Below are 20,759 nucleotides of genomic sequence, written 5' to 3' on the forward strand. Positions count from 1 at the left end.
CCCAACCCTAACTAATCAACCAGACCATGGCACTAAGTGCCTCACCCAGCCTCTTCTTAAACACCTCCAGGGATGCTGACCCCACCCCCTCCCTGGGCAGCACATTCCCATGGGCAATCTCTCTTTCTGGGAAGAGCTTCTTTCTAATATCCAGCCCAAACCTCCCCTGGCACAGCTTGAGACTGTGTCCTCTTGTTCTGTTGTTGGTTGCCTGGCAGAAGAGCCCAACCCCCACCTGGCTACAACCTCCCTTCAGGTAGTTGTAGACAGCAATGAGGTCACCCCTGAGCCTCCTCTTCTCCAGGCTAAACACCCCCAGCTCCCTCAGCCTCTCCTCACAGGGCTGTGCTCCAGACCCCTCCCCAGCCTCATTGCCCTTCTCTGGACATGTTCCAGCATCTCAACATCTTTCTTGAACTGAGGAGCCCAGAACTGGACACAGTCCTCAAGGTGTGACCTAACCAGTGCTGAGCACAGGGCAGGATGACTTCCCTGGTCAGTCAGAACAGGCTGAGGCACTGAGCTGCTCCTTGCCCCTCCAGACCATTACCTGCAGTTTTCCTTGGCTGTGCTGCCTCTGTGCTGGCATTGATGGATTTTGTTGGTTGGGCCAAGTCCTCTTTCCTGGAGGTATCTTCTTATTCTGCATCTCTCTTTCTCTCTGCTCTACAGCACAGAGCTCCTGCTGCATCCATGGAACACCACTCCCCATACAGCTCCTGATGCATCCATGGAACACCACTCCCCACACAGCTCCTGCCAGATCCATGGAACACCACTCCCCACACAGCTCCTGATGCATCCATGGAACACCACTCCCCACACAGCTCCTGCCAGATCCATGGAACACCACTCCCCACACAGCTCCTGCTGCATCCATGGAACACCATTCCCCACACAGCTCCTGCTGCATCCATGGAACACCACTCCCCACACAGCTCCTGCTGCATCCATGGAACACCATTCCCCACACAGCTCCTGATGCATCCATGGAACACCACTCCCCACACAGCTCCTGCTGCATCCATGGAACACCATTCCCCACACAGCTCCTGATGCATCCATGGAACACCACTCAGTGGTGACCACGCCGGTGGTGTGTTGTGGAAGCATCATCAACATGGACTTATTTCTCGTGGTGGGGGGAAGGACACAGCCTGTTATGTTTATCTTTATAAACCCATCTGGACATCTTCAGCTCACCAGATTTTTTTTTTCCTGATTAAGGCAGCCAGACTCTAACGAAGCCCTGCTGGCTTATGTCTTTCAGTGCCATGTGGAGCATTGCAATTCCAAGCGGTCAGGGAAAGGCAGCAGCATTTTCCTGTCCCTTCTGTCTTCTGGTGGCAATGGGCCTGGGCTGATTGCTCTGTGTGCAGAAAAACCCTAGAAAAACAGAGGGAATGCTGAACTTGAAAGGATTTCAGCCACAAAAAGCAGCAAGCAGTGGGATTCAAATGGGTGCCTTAGCATACCTGACGAGCAAAGGATGGAGTCCATGCAATGTTCTTTGAACGCTCTGAGCGTTGGAAGGTGTTTTTGCAGCATCCCTTTTTGCCTAGGTTATTGTGTTATAGTTTCTGTATCCTTGGGTGGGAGTAGGCATGGGAAAGAGAACTGTTCAAAACAAAACCAGTTCAAGTTTTTGGCCAAGCTGCTGAAAGTCTCAGCCAGGGTGAAAAAAAAATCCTCTGTGATTTCTTTAACCTTTTAGTCTAATCACTGAAAGTTGTTAGGTAAGTGGCTGAAAGAGATGAAGGCAGCATTCAAATCCAGGGCTTTGCCCTGCTGAAGCACACTGCTGAGTTGACTTGGGGTTTAGTTGCAGAAATTCATCTCTAAATTTGAGACCTGGGCTTTGGAGCAGCATGGAAAGCAGAACCACATCATCATACAGTGACTTTTTCAGGGTGCTTCTCCTAGAGGCATTGTTGTGAGGCAGCTGTACTGAGCACAAACACAAAGGGAAATAACTTGTAAGTCAGAATCAAGCAACTTTAAAGAGCTCTAAATGGTAAACAGGGCAGGCAGGACAGAGAGATTTGGGGGTTTTAATGAGCTCTGACTTTTCCATACCCTCCAACAACAGCCACCACATCTCTCCTGCTGGGGACATACAAGAGATGGTACTTTTGACTATAGATACTCAAAGTCTTTGGAGACAGTTGTGCATGGAACCATGCAATTTATCAGGCATCAAAAGCAGCTAATGCATCATTAAAATGGGAAATTCATTGCTAAAATAAAGTTTAAAATCAAAGTGGCCTTAAAAAGGAACCCACCAGATGGATGCAGGTCTACCTGCTCTGCTGAACAGTCACTTAAACGCAGCTTACAGATCAGCAAGTCCCTGATTTAGTGATGGCCAGAGGCTTATTTCAGCAAAGATGCTCCTTCTGTACACCCTCATTGGCAGACCTTTCCTAAATTGTGGGTGACCATCAGAAAGGTGCTGCTGGGCCAGCTTCTGGCCTGCTCTGTGTGGATACTCCATTACACCCTGCCATTAGAACTGAGCAGGAAAGCAGTCAGCCCCTATTTCTCACAATTCCAATGTGGAGGAAGCAATTCCTTCCCCTTTGGTGCTTTCTCAAGGCCTGTGCCCAGTGGGTACTGCTGTACCTTTGGATAGCCTCTGCTCCTGCCTGATACTCCACGTTGTGCCTTCCTGAGGGGTCTGGAGCACAGCCCTGTGAGGAGAGGCTGAGGGAGCTGGGGGTGTTTAGCCTGGAGAAGAGGAGGCTCAGGGCAGACCTCATTGCTGTCTACAACTACCTGAAGGGAGGTTGTAGCCAGGTGGGGGTTGGGCTCTTCTGCCAGGCAAGCAGCAACAGAACAAGAGGACACAGTCTCAAGCTGTGCAGGGGGAAGTTTAGGCTTGATCTTAGAAAAAATTCTTCCCAGAAAGAGAGATTGCCCATGAGAATGTGCTGCCCAGGGAGGTGGTGGGGTCAGCATCCCTGGAAGTGTTTAAGAAGAGGCTGGGTGAGGCACTTAGTGCCATGGTCTGGTTGATTAGTTAGGGTTGGGTGATCAGTTAGACTTGGTGATCTTGGAGCTCTCTTCCAGCCTGGTTGATTCTGTGATAGTTCTGTGACTCTGCCTGGCCCACACACAGGTGCAACAGGCAAGGTGTCCATTGCCAGTTAAGGGCTGGTTTTTCCACCTGGCATCTGCCTACAGCCGGTTTTGTGTCTCCACTCTGCTAGCAAGAACCCAGACTCCAGGCAGAAGCACTCTGCTGCAAAGTCAGGGCATGCATTACACCCCTGTCATCAGCACACAACCCCAGTCATAACGTGTGCCCACAGGAGGGAATGTTCCCCATGCAGGGGATGACTCAGACCAGGTCAGAGCAGAGCTGCAAGGAGAGTGAGCGGTGACCACAGGTTATAAAAGCTGCCATTTATCTTCACAGAGCACAGCTGCTCACAGGCAAGATACAGCAAAGGATCAGGATTTTCTGACTCTGGAGCCCACCCTTTAGGAACCACTGACCCAGAATATGAAAAAAAAAAAGACTGCACATGCTGCAGAAGTCGTGGTTAATAAGACAGGGTCAGGGGTGGTGATGAATCTCACTCACACTGAGCAGCATTTTCCTTCTGCCTCTGACCCCCCTGGCATTAACAGCATCGCTGCTGATGAAAGGCTGAGTCAAGTGCAGCTGTAGTACTTCTGTTTGATGCTGATCATTGATCATTTCCATTTGTTTCTTATTTTCCTCAGGTGCCCAGCTTGACTGGACAGTAGCAACAGCAGGGGCTTCCCCTGGCAGGGCTCTTCACTGAAGTTACTGCACGGATTTTGCATCCTCTTCCATGGAGCTGCAGGAGCAGGAGCTGCAGGAGCAGAAGCTGCAGGAGCAGAAGCTGCAGCAGCTATCAGGCATGAAGTTCTCCCTCTCTTTATAAGATTAAACAATGACTAAGCTTAGCAAAAAGCATAAACGGTGCTGTAATAAGGTTGTCACCACTGCAGTACAACCAGAATAAAATGGCAGTGTTATAAAACATAACTGCATTTTATTATAGCAAAGCCAAGGGCCATCAGAACACTGCTTGCTCCACCTGTCCCCATGCAGCCTGCCACACAGAGCGCCCAGGTTAACCACCTCTGGGCTGTGGCATGGCACTGGGCTGATACAGAATACAGCAATGCAGCCACAGAGATCCCCCAGGTTAATCCCCCCTGGGCTGTGGCATGGCACTGGGTGTAAAAAGGAAAATAATGATAAGTACTAAACAGTCCATTGGAGAGGTATCTACCATAAGAATTAGTTTGGTAAACAATTTTTCTCTCTTCTGGCTTCTTTGCTCTGGGAGATGCTAACTTTGTGCTGTGCTGGCTTCTGCTTGACCTTGGCTGCATTGTTTTGGCTAAGTTCTAACAATGCTCTGCTCTTTTATCTTGTCCCTATGTGTCCAAGTGGGTAAGAAGTGGGGGTAGGGAGGGAGAAGCTATTAGCTCACCTGGTTTTTGGCCAGGGGGTTCTTGAGCTGTTTATCAATTGTAAATCCCTGTAAATCTTGTAAATGTTGTATATTTTGTACATATTCATTGCATTCCATTATAGATTGTAGTTTTGCTTGTAAATACAGCTTTCGTTTGCTTCCAACTAGGCTGGTCTGGCAAATTTAATGTTGGGGGGAATTTTCAGCCCACCACAAGCATCCTGTGTCCAGCACAGAGGAGATGAGCTGATAACCTTCTGGGAGCAGCCCAGCCACAGCCACCCACAGGCACTGCTCTTCCCTCCTTCTGGTCAGGAGTTTGTTTCCAGAGGCAGGAATGAGCTGGGCTTCATACAGCCTATGGTGCCCCATAACCTGCAGGATTCCCCTGGAGTGGCAGGAAGCTCCCTGACCCACAGGAAGTCTAGGGAAGAGAATGACTGTGTGGGGGTTTATAGTGGGCAGGTAGCAACAGAGGCTGGGCAGGGTGGGCTAGGTTGGATTGGCCTCACTCAGCTTGGTCTGCTTTGTTCCCTTGAAACGAGGGAACATGTGAGCAGTGGCTTGGGCATCACTTGAGCAGCCCTCATGTTCTTCATTCCAGTTTTTTAATCCCAGCTCTCCTGAAACCGAGACGTCACAAGGTAATATCTGCAAGGTCATCAGGCAACCTGACTTTCAAAACTGGGGTCAGATCATTAAATGAAACTCACTGATTTTCCATGCAAGAGCAGAGGACCAAGGATACATCAAAAATCAAGTAAGAAAAGAAAATCAATTGTGAGGAAAGTTGTTTTGTTGTTTTTTTTTTTCTGTTTTTAAGCACTGAGAATGTCGGAGAAAGGCAAAGATGTAAAGGGGAAAAAAAAAAAAAAAACAACTTGGAGCCAGAAGATCCAAACTTCCCCTTGATTCTAAACTTAGCTCAGCCACTGGCCCACCGTGCAGATGACTCACTGCACTTCCTTGAACTTAAATAATTCCTCTTACAAAACTTGTTAAAGAAAATACGTCAGTGTAAATTAGATGTTGTGCCTAAGTTTAGCTGTGGCCCCTACATAAGTGCTGGAGCTTTGGTGTGCCATCATTCTGTCTGATTTAGAAGCGTGTGCACACACACACAGGCACAGCAAGGGGGAGGAAGAGGCCCTTGCCCTATTTTTACCATTTCATTTCCATAGATTGTTGTTTTTGCCAGTGACATCAGAGCTCAGAGCTGATTAGGAGTTGAACTGTTCCCCGAGCAGCACAATTCCCACCCACCCCCCTAAGCCTCCCCACCCCTCCCACCCACCCCCCCCCAAGCCCTCTCCTCTCTCTCAAACTGTCAGGGAACTTTCAGTCCCATCCAGGCGGTGGGAGCTGAGAGCAGGCGTTCTGCACAGAGCGTACACAGTGGATGATTCTTTGTGACATCAGCCTTCACTCCTGAGGGAGCAGCAGTCGGTTATTCACTCAGAAGCAGCCATGGAGAGAAATGTCAAAGCAGAGATCAGCCATAGGCTGAGTCTGGTCTAATCTGGCCAAAATGAAGATGTATTTAGATCTCTCATCCAATCTCAAACGGTAAACCCTTTAGTCCGGACAACTATGTCCTCTGCCAGGCCCTTTCCACCTGTAAATAATCACACAGAATCACACAGAATCATACAGAAACACAGAGAATCACAGAATCACACAGAATCACAGAATCAGCCAGGTTGGAAGAGACCTCCAAGATCACCAAGTCCAACCAATCACCCAACCCTAACTAATCAACCAGACCATAGCACTAAGTGCCTCTTCCAGTCTCTTCGGGATGTCAACCCCACCACCTCCAATGGCCAGTCACTCTTTCTGGGAAGAACTTCTTTCTAAGATCAAGCCTAAACTTCCCCCTGCACAGCTTGAGACTGTGTCCTCTTGTTCTGTCGCTGGTTGCCTGGGAGAAGAGACCAAGCCCCACCTGGCTGCAACCACTACCTTGGATATGCAGTCTCACAGTCTCACAGGATATCAGAGGTTGGAAGGGACCTCCAGAGATCATCAGGTCCAACCCCCCCAGCCAGAGCAGGATCACTGAGGGTAGTCTGCACAGGAATGCATCCAGGTGGGGTTGGAAAGTCTCCAGGGAAGAAGACTCCACAACCCCCCTGGGCAGCCTGTTCCAGGGCTCTGTCACCCTCACTGGAAAGAAGTTTCTCCTCATGGTGAGCTGAAATCTTCTATGTTCTAGTTTGAACCTGGTGTTCCTTGTCTTACCACTCTGAACCACTGAAAAGGGCCTGGCCCCCTCCACTTGACACCCACCCCTCAGATATTGATAGACATTGATCAGATCCCCTCTCAGTCTTCTCTTCTCCAGACTAAACAGCCCCAGGGCTCTCAGTCTCTCTTCACAGGGGAGATGCTCAAGTCCCCTAAGCATCCTCGTGGCTCTCCATTGGATTCTCTCCAGCAGGTCTCTGCCTCTCTTGAATTGGGGAGCCCAAAAGTGGACACAGTATTCCAGAGAAGCTTCTTAACCCTGGAAATGTGGGCAGGATTTGAGGCTGGCCAACTGTCCTGAGAGGACCACACTCAGAGGACAAACCACGAGGCTTCTAGAAGTGTCCTACAGAAGAGGATTTTTATTCAAGTTTCTCTGCTCTCTATCACCCAGCAGAAATTACCAGGCCCTCAGACATCACCAGGCCCTTCACTTCCAAGTGGGTGATCCAGCAAAAGAGAAAAAAAGGATCCAACGTGGATGCCTGCTTTGAGGGATGTGTGGAAGATGGCAACAGAAATTCCCTTTCTCACAAAGCTGTTAATTCTCAAGATTCCTCTCCTTTCTCCAGTTCTCACTTCCATTTGGGGGATGTCAGATGGGAAGTGTTTGTTCATGCTAGGTCCCTTCCTATCCAACTATCCCTATGCAGCTCCTCGTGTCCTGATATTGAGATGCTGGAGGACCCCACAGAAGCACCAGGGGTGACTACCCTTTTCCTGTACAACTTCTCTGCTTCATCCTACCATAAATTTCCATCAGGTTCTTTTTGGTTTTGTTTTTTTCTGCAATGGGCTATCTGAAGCTCATCTCAGAATCTGAGGAGGAGGAGAAGGAGGAGGAGAAGGAGGAGGAGGTCTTCTCTTTGTGATCCACATAAAGAATTTATACTGGTTTGGAGACCAACAAATCTCTCTTTCTTAGAGATTTCGTTACTGAGGCTGTAAACCAAACACTCTTGTGCAAAGGGCAGGCAGAGGATGCTTGTCTTCACAGCTTTCAACCCGGGGTCTTTCTAGTTCTTGTTCAAAGATATTCTTGTTCAAAACCGAATCCCATTTTCAGTCTTGGATAAACTCCACCAACAGCCAGTGAACTAATTATTGCAAAAGATGTGTTGGGCTTTGCCCCATTGCTTCCATTGCATCATGTCCTGTGCCTCTTCTCTCTGTATTCCTGGGCAGCCTGAGTAAAAAAAAAGCACTTTCAGATGTCCCACCTGGGTTTAGAGTGAATTGGACCTCAGGTACACCCGGATGGGATTGCCTCTCAGGAGCACAAGTGCAAAAGAAGGAGATTCTGCCAGCAGCCTGCTGTGGGGCCCTCTGACTTGCTCTGACTCAGGGTTTGCCCTTAAACCAGGCCAAATCCTTCCCTGGCATAATTACACAGGTCTGCACCGGAGCTGGATTTGGCCCATGTACCACAGGGCAGAAGTACATTACACACAGTACAAAGAGCACTGCTGGAGTGGGTCTACACTTTCTAAAGGTGGCAGGTGACAGCTGAAAGGACAAAGCATGGTGCTTTGCAGGGAAAACAGGAATGCCTGTCACAGCAGCAGCTCAGGAAGGCAAATCCTCCAGGAAAAGTGCTTTAACTCAACTGAAGACAAAGCAGCACAAAGCAAGAGTCAAGAGAGATGGTGTCACTCCTGGGCCAGGGCCTCTGTGCATGTAAAACCATACCCCAGGAAAGGCTGTAGGTGTGGGAGCAGATCTGAACATGTCCAAGAAGGCAATTGCCTTGTTAGCAATGAGCAACACTTGAGGGAGGAGAGGAAAGTTTACTCCTTCTTGCCACGTCCTCGAGGGGGTCGTTGCTAAGTACCAGAACCATTTCTGGTCTCAAGAGTTTGGCAAAGATGGGTTCAGCTACAATGCAGTTCTTTCTGAAACAGCCATGGAAACCCTCCCTCACATAAAGATCAGCCTCCTTTCTTCAGAGTTGGGGTGTAGAGGAGAGCAAATCTCTGCCTAAGGCTGTCTGCATGGAGAGGAAAATCTACTGACATTAGAGATCCTCCAGCAGGCTACAGATCTCTTGGACTCAAATCCAAGACAAACCAAAAGGGGCAGAGTGCTAAAGTGCTACATTTGGAACAACTTCTCCAGCAAATTTGCCATTGCTGCAAGTGTGGCAATCAATAAGGGCTGTCATACAGAACAGCTCACTCAGAAATTAAATGCTAAATGAAGGACTCCATGAAATCCTATGCCCTGTATTACCTAAGATAAAGTAGATGATCATAAGAGTCCCCTTGGGTCTTCAAAATCTATGACTGCAGTTAAGAGGACAATGTAATTCCAGGAGCCAAACATGTGGTCCTTATAATTTTCAGGGATGTGCTTTCCCTGAAGGTTTTTCCTTAAGAAAGACTAAATTAAATGATTTAGCCCAGAACTGGAAACAAAGCTGCAAAAGTATCAAGAAACAAGCCCCCATAAGATCAGATTTACTCCTGGTTTTCTGTTTCCGCACAATCACAGAATAATAGGGGTTGGAAGGGACCTCCAGAGATCATCCAGTCCAGTCCCCTGCCAAAGCAGGGTCACCTAGGGCAGGCCACACAGGAACATGACCAGGCAGGTTTTGAAAGTCTCCAGAGAAGAAGACTCCACAACCTCTCTGGGAAATATGCTCCATGGCTCCAGCATCTTCATACCAAAGATTTTTTTCCTCATGTTGAGGCAGAATTTCCTCTGTTCCAGTTTGTATCTGTTGCCCCTCATCCTGTCACTGGGCATGAGTGAAAAGAGACTGGACCCATCTTCTTGACACATACCCTTCAGGTATTTGTAAACGTTGACCAGATCCCTTCTTAGGCTTCTCTTCTCCAGGCGAGACAGCATCAGGGCTCTCAGCCTTTCCTCATCACACAGATTCCCTTTAGCATCCTTGTGTCATTTCAGGTGGCAGTTCAAATCACCAAGAGCAGAGCTGAGCTTCTTGGGGGTTGGACTGAATGACCTTTGGAGATCCCTTCCAGTCCAGACCATTTCATGACTCTACGATTCTTCTTGAACTTGTATTTCCTTTGGGGAAGAGGAATTTCAACAGTGTGAGGCCGGAACCATCTGTACTTCATTTGCAACAAAATTCCCATCCTCTGCACACTTTCAACAAGTGCCAGGACTTAGTGAACAAAACTTCATAGCTCAGGTGAACTAATCCCAAGTTTTATCCTTTAGTTACCAACACCAAGGAGATCTCTGCTTGGATTACTTCGAGCACACTTCCAGTTCAGCTGGGCAGAAAGTGGGGAATGATTAAGTGTGTGAGCACTTGCAGCATCCCTGAATGAACCTGACAGCAGAGTTTTGCTGTGTGCTGCCCTTGGGAAACAGAGACTTGATTTTCTGATGCTATCAGTCTAAGAAATCATTGTCCTCTCTCCTCTCCCTACAGATTATTTTTTATTTCTACCTTCGTCTCTGCCTCAGTCTGTGTTAAATCCAAACTTTTATCTTGCTTTGCGCTCATTGCTAACACACACTGCTGGTGCCACACACCAGCTACTAAGCTCTTTCTAAGTTCTCTCAAAGCTCTCTCAGTGAAATGCTGCTGTTGAAAGGAGTGAACCTTTGACAAGAGAGGGTTTGGTTCAAAGCCTGGACTCAGGACATTTTGCAAAATAAACTGGTAGGAAACCGTAATTTAATTCCTGTGCTTTGCTTTTTCAATTGTCTGACCTTAGAAGGAAATAGAGGTTAGTTTACACCAGACTGCTGTGTAACGACACATCCGAGTAAAGCCCCTGAGCCACACAACACAAATAACAAACACAGGCAGCTGCTGCCGAGTTAAGGTGGCAGTTAAAGGTCAGGGATCCCTACCCCGCTCCCTTGGAGCCTGTGCTCTGTCGGTGGGTCTGGCCAAGCACCCCACAAAACCAAAGTGACTCCTTGTCATGCTGCAGTGTCAGTTTCCAGGAGAGCCCAGTGTGTTCCCAGCCCAAAGAAAGATGCTGCCCAAGCCGGGGGAGGTCAGGAAGCTCATCATCCCACACGGAATGTTCATTACAAAGGGATTAAGTGAAGATCTCATCAAACACACCCATCCTGCTGGAAATAAATGACTTCTAGGCACAGGGAACGTTGGAGGAATGGACAATAGGCACTGACCGGTTTGCATGTTTTAAAGGGTGTTATTGAGCTGGGGGGTGTGGAACCAGGCCACTTATTCCAGCAACTCTCCTTAGTTTACTCAAACATTGGTAAAAATGTTGGAGGTTATTTGATGGAAAAAAATGTGGAGACAGTAAAAAAAGATACCCTGATACCATGAAAAGCTAAAAGAATGTTGCTTAAAAATGAACTAATTAAAAAGAAAAAATACTAAGTAAATCATTAAAATTAAATGTTTTCACTGTTAGGTTCTAGGTTTCTTTCCCCCAAACATTAGACGAAATTGCATTGTTTACAAAAATTTATTAATACAAAGTTTACACACTTTATATAACAGTTATCAAAGTCCTAGTTAGAGAATATCACGTGTGTAACCACACTTGGTGTAAGCTCTTTTTTTTAATATATATATTCATTTGCACACAAAATAAGTTCTCCCACTAACGACTGCATCTCAGATCTGCTCGAGTTTTGGTAAGGCTGCTGGCGTTCCTACAAGAGAACCATACAAAGGATAATAACCTAGGTGATCACTTCAGGATGCTTGCGGCTAGCCACGGAACTCAGAAAGCAAAGGCCCGGGAGAGAGCCCTGTCAGACAGCACGGCCGACACGAAACACGCGAGCTCTGCCCGGCGCCGAGGAACAGAAGAAGCACGACTAAAACGCAAGCCGATGTGTTGCAGCATCGTAGGGCCACTGAATAGCCATCCGTCAACTCGTGGCGATTGACAAGGTGAAGAGAAGGCACGAAGGCTGCCCATCGTGCCCCGCAGCCCTGCGCCCCGCACCGCCGGCGGGCCGGCACCGGCGGGGCAGGGCGGGCGGAGCTGCTGGGCTGCCGGGCAGGCGATGCCAGCGGTGCGGTCATCCGGGGTGGCGGGTGCTCTACCCACCGGGCTCTACCCACCGCTCCCGGCCCGCCCCGGCGGCGGCTCCCGGCCGGGACAAGAGGTTTGTGCCCGCCACTGCTCTCTGGTGCGAGGAGCGGCTGCTGCCGGCGTCTTGAACGCGGGACTGGATTTGTGTCTTTGGAATGATTCCTTTAAGGGGTGTGTGGTGCGCTGAAAGGAAGCCGGTACCTACTGGTCCTCCTTCGCCCCCGGAGCGGGCGGGGGGGATGGGGCCGGCCCCAAGCGGAAGGTAAGATAGGAGTCCGTACAGAGAGAGATGAGGTGAAAATGGTTTATCTCGTTAGAAACCGCACCACAGGTGAACACTACACATTCTTTTATGACAAAAGTTTGTTTTATGAAATAAATTTTACTAAGCAATAAGCCAGAATGTAGAAAAATACATTTTACCTCCAAACTCAATAAACAAAGAACAAAAACGTTCGTAGTAGTGCATAATTCTTTAGTGGTAGCTACAACAGGGGTTCCTAAACTCGTACAATAAGAGCTTGCATAAAACAGGACAAAGGAGTGAGAGAGCGTTCACAATCTTTTGGATTTCTCTTTTTTTGTATTTTGGGGTTTTCCCCAAAAAGAACGTAACACAAAAAGGTGATTAGGGTGCGTTAAAACAGAGTTTGGAAAAGTGCGGAGAGGATGAGAGGCAGGAGGGTTTACAAGGAAAAAATTAATTTAAAAAAAAAAAAGGGAGGGGGGGGAGGGGAGAAGAAAAAAAGAAGTAAACAAAGAAAATAAGAACAAGCAAACAAACAAACAAACAAAGCAAAGCAAAGAGCAACTCCGACCGAAAAATGCAAAGACGAACCCTGCTCGTTACACACGATGAGAAGCGTGGACAGCACTGGAGAGTAACACACTGTACTTTGCATCCAGGTCCAGTACCGAGCTGCCCGGGGCAGTTGGGTAGCGGATCGGAGGTGGGATCCCCTCGTCTTGCCTCGACCCTGCGGTACGGGTTCCGGTACCGGCTCCAGCCCCGGGGCGCGCCGGAGGCCGCCCCACTCACTTCCCAAACGAGTCCTGTCTCCGCTTTCGCTTTGTTCTGCGGCTCTGCCTAGCCAGCCCGGAGTAACACTGCTCGGGGCTTGGTCCTCACTGTCCTGGCTGCTGGATCGGGAATTAAGGGTTGGGGAGGGGGTGGCTTTTTAAGCTGTTTTGGTTTGTTGTTTTGTTGTTTTTTTGTTTTTGGTTGGTTGGTTAGTTGGTTTTGGTTTTATTTTGGTTGGTTTGGTTAGGGTTTTGGGGTTTTTGCTTTTGTTTTTGTTTTGTTTTTAACTATTTCTCCCTCCAATAGACAACAGAGATGCGCAATTTGGATTGAACTGTTGTTTTCACAGGAGAATTATCCTCTGTGCTCATTGTTTGAGGAGACACTAATACAGCTACAATTGGGATCAAAGGAAGTGGGAGAAAAAAAATATTTGTAAAAAATCGAAATCTAGAGGAAAGGGGACGCTGCCCCTTCACAGAGGCTGGTGGTGAAGGAGCCTGCCTGGAGGCTCACCGGGGGAAGAATCTGCTTCACCAAATCTCCTAAATAATTTTTCCTCATAATCCCCTGGGAGCAGGGCATCCTTCTCTATGTACAGTAGCAAATGGTGAAAATTAATGTCTTCGACCCTGTCACGGATAAAAATACTATCCTTTTAATTTCCGTTACAAAAATAGGAGTAATATTCAAAGCAATGATTGTCCTTTTTTTTTTTTCCTATTTATTTTATATAAAAACATAAACAGCTCAGGCGAATTCTCATTCTTGTGCAGGCTTTATATGAAGAACTGTTCTTTGCTATTCGTAGTAGTATTTATATATATATATTTATATATTATATATAACTTAATGATTGGTCCACAAAGTAGATCTGTGCGTTTCTCTAGTGCTTTTGTACAAAAAGAAAAACAATATTATTATCAAAATATCCATTTAATGGCTTTACTTCATACATAAATACATGTTTAGATAACACAGGAGCGGTGATTGTTCAGTCAGTTTGGAAATGACTCGGGTTTGTTTAGATTTTTTGTTGTTGGCTCTCTCTCTCTCTCTCTCTCTCTCTCTCAGGACTTTGTACACACAGGAGTGGCTGGTTACTCATCGCTACAAATACGCTACTCGGCGTCCTTTGTTTTTAACCCTTTGTTTATACCTTTTCCCCAGGACGGCTGCTAAGTACTTCTTGACAGCCATTTGTTTCCGGTAGCGGCTGTAGCTGTCCGTGAAGATGCCGTCTATGTGCCGCTTGGTCAGCGGCTCCGCCTCGTCCCCGGGGCCGCCGCTGCCACCACTGCAAGCACCCAGAAGCACAGCAGCGTCAGGCGGGACTGCTCCGAGCATCCCCATGCCCTCCCGCGCCCCACCGAGCAGCCCGCTCCGAGCCCCGCCGAGCCGCCCCCGGCGCAACACGTTGCGCTGAAGATGAGCTTGGAAAACAAAGGCCGCGCCCAACCGCGCTCCCGACGCGGGCCGGGAGAGACGAGATCTGCGTTCCCGGCCATGAATTATTCACTGCGGCGGGGAACGCAGCTCTCCTCGCCTCTTCGTTGACGCGCTGCCCCTTGCCGAAGGGCAGCGGCTGGCACCGGCCACGCCCCTGCCCCGTCGCCGGCGGCGGGAGGCCCCGGGGAACCTCGCCCGGCGCCCTGCCGTGGGCAGGGCCGTAGCCCGGTGTCTCCCCGGCTTCAGCCGGGCGTTCGGTTATCGGTCCCGGCGGGCTGCAACCGCCGGCAAAGCGGGCAGGCTGCCTAGCTTTTTCATTTCAAATGGGCCGGTGACAGCACAGGATGGATACGTGTACATAAATATACATGCACACATGGATATGCATCTATAAATGTACATACACGCCTAGATCTGCATCTATAAATACACACACAGGCACAGGCAGGTGCGTGTATACATAGAGGCACACACGAATATGCCCATATATGTGTTGTGTGTGCCTGAGCGCAGCAGCAAGCAAAAAGCTCCCCGAGCCCCCGCGCTGACGGCCGGGTTCACGCTGCGCCGGGAGCGGGCGGCAAGCCGCGGCCGGGGACGGCTGAGGTTCGGGGGGCCGGACCCCTTCCTTCCTTCCTTCCTTCCTTTCTTCCTTCCTTCCTTCCTTCCTTCCTTCCTTCCTTCCTTCCTTCCTTCCTTGCCCGTTGAGCACCTCCGCCCCGGAATCACCAACGCCCCCCGTAGAAAAAGAGCGAGCGCGGCCCCTTACCCGACCCGCTTGGCCATCAGAGAGTGCAGGTATTTCCTGGCGGAGAGCTGCCCCAGCAGCTTCCTGTAGGCTTTGCTGAAGATGCCGTCGGCGTGCCTACGCGGAGGGGAAAGCCCGTTAGTGAGCGGAGAGGCCCCGGCTTGCAGCGGGGACCGGCGAGCGGAGGGAGGCATCTCCCCACGTCCCCCGGGACCCCCTCCGCCCCCACCCACTCTCCTCCCCACCACTCTCGCTCAGCTCTGCACTGGCCGGGCATTTCGGCTTGGTTCCCGGGCGCATCGCCAGCCCTCCCGCTCCCGCCCCGCTCCGCTGGCGGTAAGCGGCTTGCCCGTTCCATTATCGCTCTGCACTGGGCCCCGGCATCGGGCGGCGCTGCCGTTTATTTGGGTTCGGGATTTACTGCTGTATTGGGGTCGCTGCTCTTGGTTCGTTGAGCAGCCTTATTATTATCATTATCGTTATTATCACTCCCTCACAATCGCCTCCGCCAGCCCCGTTTTTGCTCCCGGCTCAGAGCCGACACCCGAGCCCCCGCGGGCGGTATTCACCTCTTTTCCGGGGGGTAGTACCAGGTGTACATCTCGCCGATCACGGAGGACGGGTTCGCTATACCGAGGGGATCGTGGTCGTAGGCGAAGTCCTGTAGGGTATTCCCGTCCTCGTCGTAGACTTCATCTTCCAGCCTGGCAACGAAACCGGCAAGGGAAGGGCGTCAGCCGGGCTCCGGTGGCCACCCGGCGGCCGAGCCGACCCGGGCGCCCGTACAGCCTGCCCTATCCCCTCCCTGCGACCGCCCGCTCCCATCCCCGCCCTCCACCTCCTCTGCGGGGCAGGACGGCGGGGGAGGGAACAGACCCGCCGTCAGACGTGTTCCGAGAGAAGCCCCAAACATCCCCCCGCCCCCGGCCCGGCCCGGCCCGGGGACTAGCCCCTCTCCGCCACAGCCGGTGCTTCCCGAGCGGAGCCTCACAGGCTGCCGCGCACACGCAGCTACACTCATCCGTGTGCCAGGGGCTGGGCGGGAGCCAGGCAGGCTCCCCGGCGGGGACGGGGCGGGGGGCGGTAGCTGCCTCCGCCGGTGGGTGCGGGGGCCGCGCCCCGCTCCTCCCCGCAACGCCTGCCGGGCCGGGGGCGGGGGCTTCGTCTGGTGCTAGTTTTCGTTGAGTGCTGCCTCTGCCCTCTTAGGTCTCGGCAGTTTGGTCCCCCTCCGCCCCAGCCCACCCCCGCTCTCTGCAGCGCGATGTAGGTCACTGTACGTTACCGGCAGCTATTTCTGTCTGTGCGCCTTAGCGGGGCGATTAATAATAGATGCCGCTAAAGGCTTTCACTGCTAATTCAGGCGCTGGAGCGAAGGGAGACGGCTTGCTGCCGGCTAATGGCCCCGCAGCCCCTCTGCCCGGGGAGGGAAAACGGGCTGCTCTGCGCCAGCCCCGACAGGCTCCCTGTTCGTGCAAGGATATCTCCGACCCCACCTAAAAAGGATACCCTCCTCCGACTGCCCTGCGCGCCTGGCATCACCCCCCACTCACTCCCCCACGCACGGCCGGGACTTCCATAGGGCACCCCGGAACGGAGTCAAGCGCCCGTGGCGCAGGACGACATCACCAAACCCCAAAGCTCTCCTTAAGCCTCGCAACACCGGTCTCCCGAGCAAGCTACTAAAAGGGCGCTGTACCGGACCGGGCACCCTGTGCCCCCCGTCTCGGCTCAGCACAGGACACTCGCCGCTGGGGGTCCTCCAGTCCTGCCCGAAAGACAGCGAGGTCCAAACGCCCTCGACCTCCGAGTGTAAAGGACCAGCACAGGCATCGCCCTGCGCTGCAGTCCCGCACAACCGCTCCCAACAGGCGCAGAAAACCAAACGGCTTTGTGCCAGCTGCTTTGCCCCTTGAGAAGGGGGGGCTGCACACCGAGAGCCAGAGAGACCGGGGTTGAGCCTCCGCCAGCTCCCGTGCCGCCGCGCACACCGTGACAGCCCTCGTACATTGCAACCCATGGCACTCGGACCCCCGCCCCGCTCTTCCCCAGTCCGGACAGCCGATGCTCGGCTGTTCATCCTGGGCGACTGGGGCCAGGCGGGGGCGGCTGCTGGGCCCCATCGAGATGTGGCCCGGATACAGCAAGACAAGTCCACTCCACCTCCCCGGGGACAAGGGGCTGGAGGGTCAGCCCACCGGGATCCCGGGGAGCCGTCCTGGGAGAAGACAGCGCTGCAGCCCGGGAGCCGACAGTGGAGATCTCTTCGCCGTGTGACTCTCCCGGCGGCTTCTACCCCGGGTCGGAGGGAGTGGGCACACAGCCTAAGTGCGGGGGGGTTTCGTCTGTTGACTGCGCCCCACATCTCCTTCCGTTGTCGTCTCTAGTAGGAGTGCCCTATCTTCCGCAAAGCCGGGGCAACGGGGGCCTGAAGGGGTCCCGGTGCGACAACCGGGCGAGGGGCGGACCTACCTGAGCGGCGGGTACTGAAGTCCGGCCGCCGGCGAGCAGTAGACACTGCAGTGCATTATTATGCCATAGACCAGGAGTGCCAGGAGCGCTTTGCTACACATTGCCACTCTGTGCGGAAGGGAAAGGAAAAACGCTGTCAAAAAAAAAAAAAAAAAAAGCCCCCAAAAAAAAAAAAAACACAAAAAAAAAACCCCAACGAAAACAAAAAAAAAAAAAACCCAACACGAACGGGAAAAAGCACACCCCACGCCCCGCCAAGTCACGGGCCGATCCTGCAGCTCAGCCTCGAGGGGCAAGAGCCCTGGGCAGCCAAGGGATGTCGACGCGAAGGGGAGTGGAGAGGTGCCCGTTGCAGAGCGCTGCCGCCGCTCGCTCCGTCGGTGCCCGCCCGCCTGCCCGCCCTCCCCGGCAGCAATGCAGGAAGGCCCAGCGAGCCGCCTCGTGTGCTTACCATTAAACTCTAAACACCCGGCACTATGAGCGTTCGTCTGCGAATAGAAAAGGGCAGGACTTTGGGGGAAAAATAATAAAAAATAAGAAAAGAAAACACCCTAAAAAGACCCAAAACGAGGCGGGGGAAATCGAGCTTTCTCCCAAGTTGCAGCAGAGAGGAGTTAAAACCCTTGTGGCATCGTCTGTCCGATGGGCGATGGAGATGAAGAAGACGTAAAAGCAGCAGTTTTAGTTGTTTGCTGGTTTTAGGGAAATCCGCTCCAAAAAGAAAAAGAGAGGATTACAAAAAACGGGGGGGAAAAAGTTCTCAGGTAGCAGCACAGATCTGGAGTGGAGTCTGCAACGGAAGGGAGAAAGGGATGGAACGAGATGCCGCCGGAGAAGTGGTGGCGGGGGAAGGGGAAGAGGACGACGGGCGCGGAGGCGGAGAGCCGCGGGCCGGCTGCGTGCGATGTTGTCTTCCCCAGATTTCTCCCCTCACTGCCTTCAGCCTTCTCCTCTTCCTGCTCGGTGGCTCCAAACTTGACCAGCCTTCCGCAGCCCTCCGTCTGATACGCAATTAGCAACAAAACCTTTGCAAACAACCCGCTTTAGCGAGAGTCCTCTTCGTAAACATTTGCCTGCTTGTTACCTTAGAGGACGGGCAATATTGTTTGTTGCCCCCGTGGTGGTGTCCGGATTTTTATTCATGAATCAAATGTCTTTTTTTTTTTCCCCAGTCACGTAATAATCGGGTATCAGAAAAGACGTCACCACCTCAATTCCTCAAGGAACACAGTTCTGTGTCGTCCTCAAAGATGAGCTTATCAGGAGTCATAAAGCTTATCATAAACACCAACCCACACCTCCCCCTCCGCCGCCCTCCCTCCCTCCCCCCCCCCCCAAGAAATTAGAAAAAATAAACCAACCCTCAAATCGACAACCAAGCAGTCACACGCAGAAACCCCCAACAACCCACCCCACTAACCTAAGACAATTGTCGCCACGGGCAAGTTTCACCTGCCGTGGGAAGGGACCTCGAGGTGTAGGAGGGCGGTTTGAGATGACCTGGGGGGTCCGAAGACCAGGAGAGCTTCCCCGAAGTTTTGCTCCGCGTTCTTCCGCGAGACCAGGTCACCCCACGCCGGACCCCGGGGCCGTCGCCGGCCGCGGAGCCTCACGAAACGGCCCGCAGCTGGCCGCGCAGGCGGAGCAGTCCCATCGCGGAACCCCACTTCCACCGGGATTTGGGCAGAGGGGGATCTGTTTTTTCTCCTGACCCCCTCCCTCTTATTTTCTTTTTGTTTGTTTGTTTGTTTGCTTTGTGGTTGATGTTGTTTTACAGGATTGTATTTTTTTTCATGACGCAAAATTCCCTCAGGAGAAACCAGCAGCGCCATAACCGCTCCGCCTGTGCCGCAGCCGCGAGGTCCGACGCACGGCCGTCACGGCCCCGGGGGGTGGCGAGAACGGCTTCTTTCCAGCCCCCAGCCCGACTCTCTCTTGGCCCTACCCTCTCTCCTCTCCCCGCCTTGTATGGAGACAGATGTGCGGCTCGCAGCGTCTGGCAGAGCAGGAGGGGAAAGAATCCCCAGGAGGAGAGAGGAAATTAAAAAAAAAAAAAAAGAAAGAAAGAAAAAAAGAAAGAAAAAGGAAAAAGTTGATTTGCCGGAGGAGTTGGGAGGGAAATCCCTTCTCCGGGGACTTCCCCGCCGGCAGGAATTTTTTCCCCAAGGGATGTGGCGAGCGCCGGGCGCGGACAACCGGCGGGCTCCCAGTCGGGGCCATCGCGCTCGTCTCCGCCCTCCTCTCCCGGAAAGCTGTGGCTGAACACCGGCCCCTCATTTCCGAGAACGACACGCAGAAAAAGGGGCTTGCAGGGCCCATGACTGCCCGTTGTGATTATTTGGGATCATAAGCAGAGAGCTGAGGCAGCAGCAGTAAGGTGGATCTGCTGCCGCCCACTCGGGTGGGCCGGCTGTGACACGGTGAGATGAGCTAACCGACGGTAAATCGATTTCTCCAAACCGACAGCGACAAAACGCGCCACGCAATTACATTCCAATTACGGCCTGTTAAAGTTTCAATATTTTCCGGAGATAACGGAAATTTAAGGTGAATGAACGATTCCCATAGCAGTGGTCATCGACGCTGCTCCATGGGGCCAGGACCCGGGACGCGGTGGGACGTGGTCCCAGCTGACACCCCGTGCGCGGTGCGGAGGAGCAGGCAGGACCCCCACGAAAAGGGCTCGACGGGGCGGCTGTCGGAGCCGCCGGAGAAGGGCCCACCCGGCCCCGCCCCGCTGCCGGGCTCTCCCTCCGCCGCTGCCGGTCCATGAGCACAGGGCGACACCGTGCGGGCAGCGGCGCCTTCGCCGCCTCGAGTCCGCTGTCCGCGGGGCCTGAGTGTCCCGGGACGGGCGGGCCCAGGAGAGACCCGCTGCCAGCAGCGGGAAGAGGTCGGCGGGGAAGGGCTGTCTGTCCCTTGGCAGCACCGGGCTCGGGGGGACTTTGAGGGGGCTGTAACGTTTGAGAGGCTGTGGAGGCTGCCGGGTTTGGGGGGGGGCTTTGGGATTGGTTTAGTTTGGGGAAGCTTTGAGGGATGTGAGGTGTGGACGGCTGTCGGGTTTTGGGGTGGGGTTTTCGGTTGCTTGTAACTGATCCTGTGGTAGGAGGGGTAAATACAGGGTTTTCTGGAAACAAGAGCAGCAGGAATTGTGTGGATAACTTCGTTTTGCAGGCTTGAACAAAGAATGTGGAAGAAATGCTCCTTCTTTCCAAGGAGATTGGAATCGTGGGCAACACATTTTAATGCTGTTTGCATTCTTACAGAAAGGTACTTTCAGCTACTTTTTGTTTATGCTGTCTCATTTCCGGTCTTCCCACTCCTTACAGAAAGCATCAGAATGCCTGAAGTAATGGGCATCA

General features: G+C 52.1%; 1 protein-coding gene across 1 annotated transcript; it reads right to left on the reverse strand.

Annotated features, from left to right (window-relative positions):
• Positions 1 to 13,841: 13,841 nt before the first annotated feature.
• Positions 13,842 to 17,498, reverse strand: ADCYAP1 (adenylate cyclase activating polypeptide 1). Its single transcript, XM_054381857.1, has 4 exons — positions 17,398 to 17,498; positions 15,498 to 15,632; positions 14,950 to 15,045; positions 13,842 to 14,028 (listed from the first exon to the last, which is right to left on the reverse strand). The coding sequence occupies exons 1-4, from the start codon at positions 17,496 to 17,498 to the stop codon at positions 13,842 to 13,844; spliced, it is 519 nt and encodes a 172-aa protein (XP_054237832.1).
• Positions 17,499 to 20,759: the final 3,261 nt, after the last annotated feature.

The sequence above is a fragment of the Indicator indicator genome, chromosome 6 (assembly GCF_027791375.1).
Source record: "Indicator indicator isolate 239-I01 chromosome 6, UM_Iind_1.1, whole genome shotgun sequence".
NCBI lineage: Eukaryota > Metazoa > Chordata > Aves > Piciformes > Indicatoridae > Indicator > Indicator indicator.